The sequence below is a fragment of the Ischnura elegans genome, chromosome 5 (genome assembly GCF_921293095.1).
Source record: "Ischnura elegans chromosome 5, ioIscEleg1.1, whole genome shotgun sequence".
Taxonomy (NCBI): domain Eukaryota; kingdom Metazoa; phylum Arthropoda; class Insecta; order Odonata; family Coenagrionidae; genus Ischnura; species Ischnura elegans.
The window spans coordinates 93,323,745-93,339,307 of record NC_060250.1 but is presented as its reverse complement, the minus strand read 5'-3'; the positions used below and the strand labels follow the sequence as shown (position 1 = coordinate 93,339,307).

At 36.5% G+C, this 15,563-nt stretch overlaps 1 protein-coding gene across 2 annotated transcripts in view; it reads right to left on the bottom strand.

Moving 5' to 3' along the window:
* Window positions 1–6,623: 6,623 nt before the first annotated feature.
* The window catches only part of LOC124159271 (solute carrier family 52, riboflavin transporter, member 3-B-like), an 81,308-nt gene continuing 72,368 nt past the window's right edge, over window positions 6,624–15,563 (bottom strand). For both annotated transcript variants that reach the window (XM_046534969.1, XM_046534968.1), the window contains 2 exons: window positions 11,826–11,940; window positions 6,624–8,943 (listed from right to left, as the gene is read on the bottom strand). In XM_046534969.1, the coding sequence (XP_046390925.1) occupies window positions 8,728–8,943; window positions 11,826–11,940 (331 nt within the window). In that variant the 3' untranslated portion in view covers window positions 6,624–8,727. The remainder of the gene's footprint in view (window positions 8,944–11,825; window positions 11,941–15,563) is intronic.

The window sequence follows — 15,563 nt, the reverse complement described above, 5'->3', positions numbered from 1 at the left end:
CTGGAATACAAAATGTGTGGATTAAATAATGGGGTAACTTACCTCGTATAATAATTCAGCTAAGATAAATATAAACAAAACATAGAGCTATATTCTTTTTTTGATCATATTTCTCGTTGATACTGATTTTTTCTTGATAATTTATGCAATTTTAGGTGAAAAGAATCGTAGTACTATTTATTTAGCTGGTCCGCTACATTACCCTCTTCCCCCCTCCATCAGTGAAAACCAGGAAGCATTCTCTCAACATCTCCCTGGTCTCTTTCATTGCATTAAATTTCATGGTATATGCAATGACTTCGTCTATGACCGTAGAATCTTGCCAAACTGCCCATAGAATTTGCATTTATAGCTGTTTTAAAGTTAACAGATGGTTAGAAACAGCATCAAATTTTGACTCAATATTCTATGTTTTTCTATAATATGATTTAATCTCATTATTAACCTTCCATTCTTAAGTTTACTGTACTTCTTAGCATATCCTTTATATAATTAAGAGTGAGTGCAATTTAGGATTGGAAGATAGAGTGTCTTTTTGCTTTTCATCATGTTGCGGTAGATGTTATTTTGAAATGTAACCTGTTTTAATAATTTGCCTTGTTATAAGCCCGAAGTGGGCGTAAGCTGCATTTAATCCGTGAACAAATTAAGTACAGCCATAGAAGAAACCACGACTTCGCCGCTTAGGATGAAACTGAAATAATTGTTGGTACTAATTATACATAACTATGGCCACTGTTATCGTCGTAAAGTTTCATACAAAATGAACTGTGAGATACGCTTCACCTCATTACTGCCTTTAAACTCGTGGATTAAATTTGACCAGTTGAAACAGAATTTTCCACCATGAATGATGCAACTTGAGTTGCAATTTATCACCTCAGTGCTGTCTGTCTACTTAGCTGGACAGCTCCATCGCCGTTCTTCCCACTCCATCGGTGAAAACCAGGAAACATCCTCTCAACATCGCACCAATGGTTTCTCCCGTTGCATTAAGTTCAACGTAAGTAATGATCTTTTACGGACTCTGGTTTGACCATTTGAAACCGTATCGTAAACGGCCTAAGCCGATGGTCATTCGAGCAAACTTCACGGAGAGGTTGAGCAGTTTGATGCCGCGCTTAAGCGTTACTTTAACAGTTCTGTCGGAGTGGCTTGACCTAAGCCGCCGGAGCACCTGCGAAGTGATGTTTTATATGCCGTTGGAACATGAGTGTTCTCAGGTACCTAGTATCTTTTAGCTTGCATCACTCGGTTTAGGCGATTTCTTGCGACCATAATCGAGTATCTAGTTGCGAGAATATCTGAGAAGTAATTACAGTAAAATATTTATCAGAAAAATATCAAGGAGGAATGCCTATTGGCCCTATTGCTTTTTTCGTGCGTATTATACAAATTTTAAGAGGAAGGGAGATTCAGGGGGAATATGCTAAGAATTTTGGAGCGAGCTTTGTAGAAATATCGCCAAGTTAAGCACGAATATTTATTTGAATGCCTTCTCATCACATCTTTTACCATTTTATATTCCACCCGAGTGTTTATTGGGCATTTATGGCCGCGTAAAAAAATTTGAATTGCCTAGTACACTTTGTGCCCGTTAATTCTTTGTCATTGAATTGTCATATTTATGAGCTTTAATATATTCCGCTAACGAGCATTGTGCGACATAATTTATGTAAAAGCCGTATCCATGTCGTGACAGATAATGAATATGCATGATTTGAAAACAGTAGCGTAATTTATGGCTTCTGATTCTCAGCAGATGTCTAGCGTGGAAATTAAAATTAGAGCTCTTGCCGAAATTGGGTGAGATCTTCAGTAACACCATTTTTTACGAAAGGTGGGCAACTTATCATTTGATAAAACCCTTGATCCAAATAACGTGGGCAGTAACTTCCATATGCATAATAATTTAATTTGAATCTTGTGATCATTTCGTTAACTTTAGGATTTTTGTAACCCCTAAAATTTGTTATAGGTACAGAATTAATTAAAGAAGCTTAAATGATTTATGAAGTCAAGTTATTGCACACAAAATCTAACAATAAATTCGTCCTTTAACAAAAATAATAAGTATAAAATAGCTTAGTTTAAACAAAATGATTGGCTTCAAAATATCATCCATCTGATGCAATAATAATGAATTTTATTGTCTAGTATTCAAAATTATTTTAGAGCGGTGAATTTTAAATTTAAATTTTATTTATAATTCAGAAAACTGCGTCCATAATTTAATGAATGTGATAAATTCACATTTATGAGGATGTCATCAGAATATTTGTTTCTCATAATTTTTTTAACTTAATTCATATTCAAGTGTGTGTTAAATAAATTCCCGTTAATTAATAAGTCCAACTTAAGTTAACTTCAAAAATTTTAATGTAGGTATCTTCCAATTTTTCACGATGCAAGACTTTTTCTTTTATGTCTGGTGTTGTAATCCTTCAATTAAGTCCATTATTTCAACTCTGTGGCTCGTGAAGGAAATTGTTAGAACCTCTACTTTTGTATCAGTATCAGACTAGGCATTGCACTCATACCTATGCCTGATTATTCTTGCTGGAACGATTCGAAAATTCATTCTTTCAGAGAAGCAGCCAAATGGAATGTCTTGCGAAATGCAGGTGTTTAGACGGTGAAATTTAGTTTCGGAGTTTGGTAATAGATACAAACTCCCTTCACGCCTTCACGCACCGCAGTTATATTTGTGCAATTAACTTTCCAAACTATGGGAATTTATTGGATTTCTTTTGATTCATAGCCTTGGTCCCTCAATAACTTGCGGAATCACAATTCTGTTTGAATTCCTCCGAGGTCAATGAATGATCGAGTTCTCGAGAAATCGTGAGGATATCCTGCCATTGTAGAATGACGAATAGCTCGTAGTAATAGAAACAGCTATTGCCTTTCCATTAGAACTTTTATTTTAACAAGCTTGTCTTCAAAATTTATGTTAAACCTCGCCGTAAAACCTTAACGTAGCCTCGGGAAAGTAGAAAAAGTTTCAATTTTTCCTACTTGTATCTAAAAAGGACGTATCAATCCTTCTTTGCCACTAGTATTGTCTTATTTTTCTACAAATTAATCGATTATAAGTTTAGCTATAGATTTATATATTCTAGGAATGTATTCAGCACATCTTTGTCGGTATTTTCTTGTTGAAAACAAAATATCTTTGAGAAAACGCTGAAGAGAAACTTTCAGATTTATGAAGAAAGTAAAAACTGGAAAGGCTCTTATAAAAATTCCTGGAAAATTTCAAGATGATAAGATAAGTTCGTCACGAAAAAGAGGACAGTAAGGCAGGATTAATGTGCCATTTCAAAGCTTCCCAACTAAAATTGATTTTTTATTCTTGATAAACTTTAGTAACTGGTTCAAAAATAATACATTATTTGAAGCGAGTCATTCGTTGAAAGAAATTCTATTTATTTTTTTACTTTGATACGATGAGGTCAGCGATTTCAAAGCGACCAAGGAGTTAGCTAGTAGCTAAGGTTTTCATGTAACATAGGTAATGGTAAGCGTATTAACCGGGCGCAGGAAAATATTTATGATAATTTATCGAATTTGAGACCATATCAGCTCAGCTAATCATCAGGGCTGGGCCGAGTTCCAGAGAGATAATCGTGTGCTGTTTTTAGTATGTATGTACGAAAAACCGATAATGTTGGAAGGAAAATTTGTTCTCTTTTAACTCTTTTAAAAAGATTGACTTAATATACATTATATGGAGAGAGAATATATTGATACAATGATACAAAATACGGTGAGACATTAGTTTTGTATCTCCGACGAGCATAGTTAATTTCCTAAAGCGCGCGCAAAGGTGAGGCCTCTTTCAGAGTCATCTATTTATCACCGTAGAAACTATAAGGTTATGGTGGCATGTAGATGGCTCTGATGACTCTGACTACTCTAAGGAGACTGCACGTCTGTAGTGCCCATGGAGAGAACGTATGAAAGAGCGCTTGATCGCGGAAGATGATAAGCCAAAGGGTATTTATTGAGCTGGGATCGAAATATCCGAAACTACGAGACCTAACCCTACTATGACAAAATTGTATTCCCATAAAATAATCGAATAAGTTTATAATAATTGAATATGAAGAATAATTGGTTTAGTTGCCCACCATAATTGTGAAGCACAAATCAACTGATTCTTTTTTGAAACCAGGAAAAGCTATTTAACATTGCGTTGATGGAGGAGCGAAAAGTAATTCCCAAAGAATGGAATTTTCCAGTATTGAAATGTATTTCACAGCTTTGTTGCGACTTTTGCTTAAAAAATAGAGGTGATTGGACCTCAATTTTCTGTTGCTGTACTCGATATCTTCGGTGTTTTAACCTCTCTGGCCAAAGAGCAATGACTAAGATCATGTACTGGTTGAGTCAATATGCGTAAAACAAGGCCAACTCTATGGAAACGTAAATTTAAAATTAGTGAAAACTTTGCCCGTGCGTGCTAAAAGAAGCGGTTTTCATTGAAAATGCATTTTTAACACGAATGGGCAAACCTTTGAACTATATTAAGCATATCAATATTAGCTAAGTTATCTTGCTCGTGCCATTATTTGACAATCACGGCTGACGAAACATTTTAGCAGTTATCTTTACCATCACTCATCATTCTGTGGTTTTTTCGTCTCTTTCTCCAACAAATTGGACCTTAGACTCCGACAAGCCTATTATTGTCTAGATTTTCTCATATAGCATATCGGGATAAGAATTGAAATCTTTGATGAAAAATTAATCACCTGGCTAATACTTTTTTTTCGGTTAGATCACTTTTACTTATACTACTACAAAATTATTAAATATATGATTTCTTAGTTATTAATGATTACTTGATCATTATGATTAATTAGTCACTAGATTAGTTAGTTATAGCTTTTTTTGTTCATTATTTTTAGATTAAAAACGGGAGGCAATATGATTTTCTTTTTTGAGTTTACAGTAACAATGTTCTTCTTTAATTTCATCACCACCGTTGAGGATCAAGAAGCTCCTCCTCAAGTCTGTTGATTAATTCAATTAAAACTTATGATGTAGACTCGACAATTTTGCCTTTGTGGGTTACTTTACTTTGTTTAGATCTCTTAAGTTTCTTTTTTTTTACCGGTTTTTAGACTAGCCTTTATGGTCATTTATGAAAGATATACCTACAGAGATTTAACGTTTAATCCTAGTTTAGAGAAAAAACGATCCTATAAAAAATTATACTAAATATATGGACATCATCAAAGAGGCGATCTTATTTTCCTGTTTTGAGTTTACAGTTACAATATCCTTCCATAATATCATCATCTACATTTAAAAATTTAAATGTTGACAAGAAAACTGTTGCCCTTGTTCACTACAATTTACTATTATAGTATTGGTATTTATAAGTGAACTATCCAAGAAACCTTATAACGGAATATCACCCAGCTAAGAATGAGCTGGTGATTTTTTTTCGTTTTCGTTTTGAGACCCGTTCATACCACCGGCATGTTAGCTTTGCATCTTAAATTCAGCTTAGAACTAGGGCGACATCCGTGAACATTGAACAAGCATTATATATACTCCCCTCTAATATAGCCGACCAATTGCTACGGGAGAGCGTTGAATTAACTAAAGGGAATTATATCTCAGTAAATGGAGATTGAAAATGGACCTCATTATTTTCAGTTTTTATAATGCAATAACAATATTCTCCCTTGTTTGATAATGGTAATAATGTAATTGTAATATCATCTTCGCTGAGGATCAACGGGTTCTTACGCTATTTTTTGCATCACTAATAAGTTTTCTTCGGGTTTTTTTCTTTTTTACAAAACATTTTAACCAATTAAAACGCAAAACCAGTCACTATTTAGATGGTCCTATACTGGTGACTTGGGTAAGAATTGAAATCTTTGGTAAAAAATCATTCACAAGACATGAATTACTGATTCATTGTTTTGGTACCAGTTTTTTGCCAGGCCTCATGAGGTTTAATAATGATTGGAATTATATGATTACCCTACCAATTACAATGAAAGAGTATGAAATCGATTGAGGGGTATTGTTGTTCCGTATTTTGAGAGAAAAAACGGAAGGCCATCCCATCCCATCATTTTCTTTTTTGAGCTAACAATAACAATGACCTTCTTAAGAGTCATCACCTCCGTTGAGGATCAACAGGTTCCTCCCCTAGTCTGTTAATGAATTGACTAAAAACTTTTAATGTAGGCTTGACAATTTCTGCCCTTGTGGGTTACTATACTCTGTTTAGATCTCTTAATTCTCTTTTTTATACCGGTCTTTAGACTATCCTCAATGGTCCTTTATGAAAGGAAAACAGAGATTTAACATTTAATCCTAGTTTAGAAAATAAAACGGTTCTATAAAAAAGTATAACAAACATATATAAAACGCCTCTATGAGCAGGAAGACTTTTCGAGTTTACTAAATCAATTAATTATACCTTACGAAGTCTTCATTTTCCAATAAATGTGTTTTAAATATCTTTATTCCTTAGTTTGCAAGGGGGCATTATGAAAAATGTCTTATAAATACGCTTATAGAATGAGGAGAAAATGAATATGGCCGAAAAGGTAAAAGAGAAAAGAATGGGAATAAAAAATCAGAGAACACCATAGTAGGATATCTGGAAAAAAACACTTCAAATGTTTTTATTTCAATGTTTCACATTGATACATTTGTCACATGCTTAGGCGTCATAATTGTATACATTATGTCTGGCGATGTGTCAGTAATTGAACACATTAGTTGGTGAATATGGCATTGTTACCCTGTGTTACCAAATACTGATATATATCCCGTCCATGCCACCATTATGGCTTCACGTCTTTCTCGATCAGTGGCTGGCGTTGGAATGTACAAATCATTCTGAGTGCTCACAAGTTTCAGGGCACCGGTAAGCTTTCCAAATATTTACCTTCCGCCTTTAATTGCGTGCAGATTACGTCATCACCGCTCTTATACCTTTGCACTGATCCTGGTAAACACCATTAAGTATTGCGGAGAGTGTATTACTGTGAATCAATTGGTAGTAATGCCAAGGCGACAGTAAGGAAAGAATATGTTGATGGGAATATTGCCATGAATTCTCTCGCATTGTTGGTCGTTAGGAAATACATCATGTGCTAAAATCGATGCTATGTATAATGGTGCAATAAATGGCTTTATAATGGCAGGAGTCTACTAGGTTGAAGGCAAAGGCTTCCGTTAAACGAATCACGCTCTTTTGAAACTTTTCTTATATATATGTCACTTTTTCCATTTTGCACTGCTATAAAATTACCAGAAATTTTTACGTATCCACGTATTAGAACCTAAACCTGAATTTATTATTAGTACCTGAACAGTAAGTCTTTTCTTGTGGGTATAAAGCGTTTTTAGATGAGATTTTCAATCTGCACCTAGTTCATCGTAGGCACAAAATAATTGTACAAATCTTTAATTTTCTTCTCATGGCGAGTTCTCACTTATACTATTCGGTCTGCCGACACCGTTCCTGGTCTATTGTTGCAAAATAATGTGTTGCTTTTCTAAGTTCTGTTCGGGGTGGTCTTAATGCTTATTTTCCCTTGTAGGCATGGGAATATTTAGTATGTGGCATGCATTTAAGAATGGTATGTCGTCAAAGCTGCATTGTGTGTTCATGTAAACTTTAGGTAAAACTTGGAAGAATACCCGAAAAATTCCTATTCAGGTCCTGAATCACATTTACTCTAACCTCAGTCTTATCCTCTCTCCCTTGAAACTGATTAATTAGACTGAAATCATATCAGCATTTCCTGAATCCTCGTTAAAATAGCTTGTATTCCTTTGGGAGCTAAGTTACACCAATGCCAGCACAAATGTTTTCCACTCTTTACCCAAACCCATCTCTCGCACAAAAAATGGACCATTTAATCCTTTGAATCCTGTTTTTTTTAGTATCTCACCACAATGGTGTGAAGATCACCTATTTTCACAAATGTTTCATGCAACAATATCTAAATCTTGGGAAATGACTTTAAGGATATTTTCCCTCAATTACTTGTATTTCGGAATAGCTTCATCCGCGTCATTTCCAGATTAGTATGATTTGAGGAGTACTTCACACTTGAGAAGGGTCACAAAATATTCTCCTACATTTTTTTAGATTGGGAAGAATTTGTATCGATATCCGCCTCGTATGCACATATGTGACGTAGCTAAAGTGTCCACTTATTGAAACTCAAAATATTCTCCCACGTTACTTGAGATTTTGGAAGCACTCATATCAATCACAACGGTAGTTGGCACCACACGCGAAAGCCAGTCACTTTTCTATATTGGTAGGGTTTTTGGTAGCTCTAATATCACGTAAAAGTTGGCACGACTTAGGTAGTTCTCCACTTTATTCATACCCATCAAAATATTCTCCAACATACGAGTTGATGTTTGAAGCACCCGCATTCGGTACGGTAAGTTGGTACGACTCGTGGGGTCCTCCACATAACGATTGGCACTCGAAACATAAGTACTCCTACGTTGAAGAGTGGAATCACTTATAAATGTGTATGTTTGAGCTAAGTAAGGAGTTCTCCCCGTGTTTATGGTAGGGTCTAAAATATTCTCCAACGTTGTCGTAACTTTCGGAAGCACTCGTAAAGATGTCTGCATCATTTTTTTAAATTGGCACGACCCTTGGAGCCCTCCACTTAATAGTTGCGAAGGCTCTTCCGCCTTCCCGACTGGCCTTCGGTCTGCGGATCAGCACGGCGGTGGTGAGACGAACAATTGAAACTCCGTGACCGCGAGGAAGGAGATGATTGAGCCGACGGCTGAGCCGGCCTGCGTGATGGCGCCGTACCAGAGCAGCGGCCCGCGGCCCGTCGTCTTCGCCCGGGAATCCACCTCCTGCAGTGCACCGGCCACGCCAACCTTGGTGTACACCGCACCGATGGTCAGGCCGATCCAAATCAGAACCTAAGGAGGCAACAATAAATATTTTTTAATGAGTAGGGATAGATTTTGCACTGTGGTCAGGGTACACTAGTACCTGGGTCAACCAGGTATTTGACCACTGGGTATAAGAGAACCCCTTAGGGATAGGCGACGAACCAGTGGGGGTACGCCGAAAATAATCGGTAATGGCGGACGCCAGGAACTATCTACCTCTTAACCAGGAAATATATATGCATATTATATGGGGTATTTAAAACGAAGTATCTATTTATACTATTATTTATCATTAAAAGTTTCACCTACCCGTATTGAAATTGTGTAATAAAATGTGCACGTTACATTTTTTGGGGTACAATATTAGTTTTATACACATGCGGGAGGAAAAAAGGTCGGTAACCGCTGGGGTAGAGGAAAATCGCAATGATGTCCCGAGTTGAATTATAAGCGGAGTTCATGATTTATTATTTATGACCCTGGGTATTTACTCAGGTAATTACAGAAAAATCATCCTTCCCAGTTGTTTGTGACTAACTTGATAGCCATAGCTAATCAAAAACCTATTAATAACAATAAGCAATCAATAAGAATAGATCCTATATTTGTTGCGGCGAGAGGTAGGGTAATTCCAAAGGGGATGACGGCATTCGTTAGGACATGAGGTATTTCAAAATGAGTAGGAATTAAAACTTTTAAAGACACAATGTTCACTTTGGCTAATTTATCTTAAGGAGATCCATTCCTCCTTTAAATCCCCCCTTACCCATTAGTGAGATATCGTGAGGTTTGGCTCGATTTAGCTTTTAACTTCGAAAAAAATTAAAAACAAATATCGCCAGCATTATTATCATTTGAGGCTTTTCACACTAGGCGGTATCGAGTTTGCGCCTACCTTCACGGACGGAAATGGGTCACTTGGAACAATCAAATTTTCCAGCATCAAGCACATTTATATAATCAAAATTCCCGATGTATTGGCATATTTCCGTGACGCAGAGAGAATTCGGCCACGATGACGGGAAAATAAGCTGCGAATGATAACATTTCTAGGGCAAATGCACTTTTAGTGGAAACCATGGGATGAAATAATTGTTATTTAGGTAACCTGGGTAACCTGCAAATCAGGACAATACTTAATATCGGAAAATAACAGTGTCATGAAACGAAAAGGTTTCAAATTTTTTTCCAATTTGGTTCTGACATGTAAGTTGATCCGTAAATAAATATGCCGGAGAAAGAAGTGGAGGGAAAATTAGGCCTCAACTTATAAGAAGTTACGAGGAAGACCAGTTATGGGCCAGTTTGACACAGCCGTCTTCTCAGTGGGCGTCCATTAATTACGTGAGGTGATTTTGACGATTTTTGGACCTCTCATTTTGCACCTCACGTGAATATGACCATTAAACATCTTTCCCGGCCAGCAATAGCGTAAAAATCCTTTGCAGTTTATTGAGACGCGATGATCTACCTCTCTTTAGATCTCCATCTTTCTGTGGGGTCTTATCTTTAGTACCTAAGCCGCTATTTTTCACTCACGACCTTCCATTTTGCGTGGCCTTTAATTCATTCGGCGCCATTTAAAGGATGGAGTTTACTATGGAGAGAAGGTGGACGAGGAATTTCCCATTATTGCCGCTAGATACTCGTGTTACGGATACCCCCCCTCTACCACTTCATATCGGTCGATCATTATAAGGATCTTGACTCCGACCCCGTTCTAGACTGGCTTGTGATCGTTATCCTAAACATCTTGTGAAATTTATGTATTTTTGCATAATATGCATCAAAACGCTTTTAGTATCGGGCTTTATCTCAGCAAGGTATGGGATTAATTAGCCAAAGAGAACACTGATACACGTCAGCCAACGCAATGAGTTACGATCCACTTGTGTTTTGAAACCTTCGAGATTTCTGGTTTCCCTTCATTTCGTCTAATCTCATCTAATTTTTTAAATAATTGATGGCCATTGGACTATCAGAAATTATAACGTGGTTATATTATAATATATAAAAGCTTCTGAGGAGACACTAATTTCATATTTCCGTCATAATAGAGATTTAAAAATATTTCAAAGCAAAAATTAAAGTGAGGATTTGATTCCATGCATTGAAATGAAATGAAAAAATTGACAATTTGTTGCATTACCTAGAAATTTGTTTCATTTCTTAAGAAAATGTTCGCCTTTTTGGTCTAAATATTAGATTTTTTTTTCTGAAAAGTGGTTTCAAAGCCTACTGAAAAAAAACTTTTTTTATACATCAACTTCAATACTTAGATCGTTTTGAAGTAAGCGGGTGTTTACTATACTACTACTTTGAAGTGGCAGCTCCTCTCTCTGATACAGATGTATTTTTCCGCCGATGAACATGGACTTTTTTTCGTGGAAATTGCTTCAATGAATTCCTCTAGCCATTTTTTGGGTACTCCTCAAGTATTATCAATTATTGGCGAGTTCAAGGCATAATTAATCATTTTATTTGAGGAAAAAAAGGGTCGCAAAAAAGGATTCTTAAATAATGCGCTTGAAATCAGATGCTATTGTCATTTCCGTCCTGTCAGTGGCTCAAAACGACTTTAAATCCAGTTATGGGTAAACTGTTTACCCTAATAATTCGAGTGAGTTATTTATGTACTGTCTATTTATGTACTGTATTGACAAGCTGCACCGGTTCATAGATACCATTAACCTATATACCAACCGAAAGAGACCAGTCATACATATTCATATATATTACAGTCTACTTGAGTTTGAACAGAAAAAATGTATCCCGACACGGTAAACTTACGGCATACATGTGATCCCTCGATTAGAAGGCGACATTCGAGAACGCAAGCTGTTCTCTTTGCAGACAGATGCATCACCGCAGTACTATTTTTACCCAATGTTATTTGGAAATAAACTTACGATGAGGACTTCCCCGGATTTATATCCAATTAGTGGTGGTTTTGGGGAGAGAAGGGCAGTCGTCAGAGCCAGGCCAGATAGTACGGTAGCCGCGACAGCTGCCAAACCAAGGATGCTGTAAAAAATCGTAATGAACTGTTAGTGCCTTTAGCAGTATCATTCATCACATTAATTTTCATCAATTAATACGATTGTATAATAATCATTTGCTCATTCCGTCACCCTGCACCTTTATTATTCTTTATCAGTTTCACGATATTTTTCCGTTATAATTTTTTCCCGTGCTTCATTTTTTAAAGAATTTGAGTAACAATATTGAATAACGATAGTAATAATGTTGAAAAAAACATTTAAATTTCTTTTTAAGTTTAACTGTTTTTTTTCAACATTATTACTCAACATAATTTTCAACATTATTTTCAACATTATTCAAGACAGTTTATGTCTCTTGAGGATTGTATTAGTAAGTGACATAAAGGATTAGAATTTTCTCGCTAATCCTACATCTATTAAATTCTTCACAAGAGTTCTCAGTTGCTGTTGATTTCAAAATGAAAGGATCTACTTCGCCTCTCTTATCTGCGGAATTCAAAGATAATACATTGCATTTTTATTGCGCTCACGATATGTTCTACATCTACATCTACATAATACCCCGCAAGCCGCCTAAAAGGCGTGTGGCAGGGGGTGTTAGGACACCAGCCGTTTACAGCTAAAAAAAATTAAGTGCTCAAATGAAGTTGGGACTAGCGTTTATTAAAGTCCTTTACGGTTCGGGGGAAAAACGAATTCGCATATCTATCCGTTCGGCAAAACAACTCTCTTAATTTATCACATCTATCGGACCTGGAAATATAGTGTGGCTCTAATATTATGTGGCTCTGTGTCGCTCTTAAAGATATCCATTCTCAATTGTTCAAGCAATCTAAGCCTAGCGCGCAGCCTCCGAGTCTCCAACGGCTACCAGCCTAACTCGCTTAACATCTGGGTAACACTGTCTGTACGCCCGTAGCAGTTTTTGACGAAACGCGCAGCCTTCCTTTGAATTTTATTCAGTTCGCGGATTAAGTCTTTCTACACCGGATCCCATATGCTCGCTGCATATTCAAGGTGCGGTCGGACGAGAGCGAAATAGCACCTTTCTTTTACTTTCTCATCCGAAAATCTTCCCACAATACGCTTGACGAATCCTAATTTCTTTAGGGCTGTGCCGCAAATATTCTTTATATGTGTTCCTCACGTGAGGTTCGAGGTTATCGTAACTCCCAGGAACTTCACTTCGTCTGTTGCTTTTACATTAATGCCATCCACTGCATAAACATGGTTAGAGTTGGACGAATTCCGCAAGAAATGTACCGCCATGCATTTGCTCAGATTAAGTTTGAGTCCCCACTATTGGCTCCACAAATGAACGTTGTTTAAGTCATATGATAGAATTTCATAGTCAGAGTGATCACTAATTTCGCGATAGATGACAGCGTCGTCAGCAAATAAACGTATTTTACTGCTAATGCGGGAGCAGAGATCATTAATGTATATAATGAACAACAGGGGAAAAAAAATGTTAAAACTCATGACAATAGTTATTGTCAAACACGTAAGAAACATATGCATATATAAATATATTTTGAAAGATATAGGTAAATGATAAGCATACAGATAATAAATATTTCCTTTACGTAGGTATTTATGATTTTGTTGATGATGAAGATCATATAAAATCGAAATAACTATCGGGGCCGTACGTAAACAAAGAAGTCGCCTATACAAGCCAGATGGATTGAATGTGTCGTTTTCGTATTCTGCCACCAGGTGACTCTGAGTTCAAATTGTATGATTGTCTGAATGAAATTAGAGCAGGCGTTCAGAAATTCATACATTCTTACATTTTGCGTGGTTACACGGTGCATTTTCGCGTTCATTCTGAGATTCAGACATTCTCACATTTTCTTGTACATTCTCATGTACCGTGTAACCAGGCCTTTAGACCATGCTCGGATATGAAGTCAGCCCAATTCCCACCAGAACGGGATAAGAACGTGTAAAACCACAGGATTTTCTTATTATTCTGACATTTCTTATCCTCGAATATTATAAAGTGTAATTTGAATAAAATTAATCGATTATTTGTATGATGCCTTCGCAATAGGTATTCAACGGGGTTCACTAACTCGGAGGAAAGGGTCGCTGCGTGCCATCATAGAATTCGCTTTCGTAGCGTAAGGCTGGGGAAAGGGCACTTTTAGTTTTCAGCTAATTCTAAGAAAAAGAGAATGTTTGCAGTCAGTCCAAGATTTTGCTGTTCAATTGTTGATATTGAGCAAAAACAGCTCTCTTTAGCTCTGAGTTTATGTTCGTAAGTCTTTAGTATGGAATACATGAATGCCTGTTTCGAGTTTCTTCATTAACGTTGCACTTCTTTGTAATATTAAAAATTAAAAGAAATTCTGCTGTTCAATAAGAATCTATCCATTTTTCAATCATTTCCTCTGTATTTTCCCTTCGTTTCTAATGCAGGGGTACGCGTTATTGATTTTTTTAAACTTTTGTGGGCTCTTACTTGAAAAAATATCGCTTTATGCAACTGAAGACCAACAAATATCTAACGGAACTGTACCTGTCGACCACGTTAGTACCGCGTAACCATATCCATTAAAAAAGAAAAACTGATAAAAATCGTTATAAAAAGGCAAGTCTTCCATTAGCCTATGAGATCAGCGGCTCGCTGGATTAATTTCACAGTTAGCAGTGTCCCAGATACCTCAAGGAAAAGAACTGCATCATGCATGTATCCAATTATTTCTTTCATTCGCCTAGATTATTTCTACCTAAGTTCGCACGATCACTCGTCGTAAAACTGTTTCTATAACCACATTTTTTTCCTTTCATCACAGTTAAGTCCCTTGGGGTTTAATTACGTAACAGTCAGAATTGATGACATTCACTTGGAATCAATCATACTCACCCATGTATTTCCTCTCCTTTAGATTCCTTATATGCCTCACCTATAAATTGAGCACGAATGATTTTGGCTTACATAATCATTCATTGCATTTCTTCGCATTGTTTAAAACATTGTGTCGGTAAAAACGAGTATATTGGCCTGATTTGTTACAAGGTCAGCTTATACCTTATATGCCGTTCCACCAATGCAGTGAAATGCAGGATTTCAATTTTTAGCTGAATCTAATATCTCGCTTTAGCAGTATTAATAATGTTTGAAATGTTTTATGAGCCATAAAAACACATTTCCCTTAAAAAAACGATATGTATTTCGTCGCATGTATTGATTTTCCTGAGATCTAACGTGCCTAGAATCCAGTTATTATTAATAGCGTTGCATAATACCGGTATTTTCGTTATGATTGTAGTTTCATGAGATTTGTCTGGTAGAATAAGCCAAACAATTTGGAGTCCACTAATCTAATATCACGTACACGTCACTTAAACATAGCCGAAGCACAAATGTGCTTGGCCGACTACACTAGCTGTGGCCCAATGCGGTTTGTTTTCTTATTAACATTGCTAGTATCCTCTCAAACTTTGATTTGGTAGTTCTTTTATTCCTGCTTTCGAATACGTCCAAATTATATAAAATGGAAATATTTTCCGCCGCGGCATGTTTAACACAAAAAGCCAGTCCACTTTCTTCCCCTCTCCTACTTGGCAATATTTTTTTCTCTGATTAATATCTTCACCCTTTCCCAAAGTAATATCTCCTCCAATCACCTTTCTCCC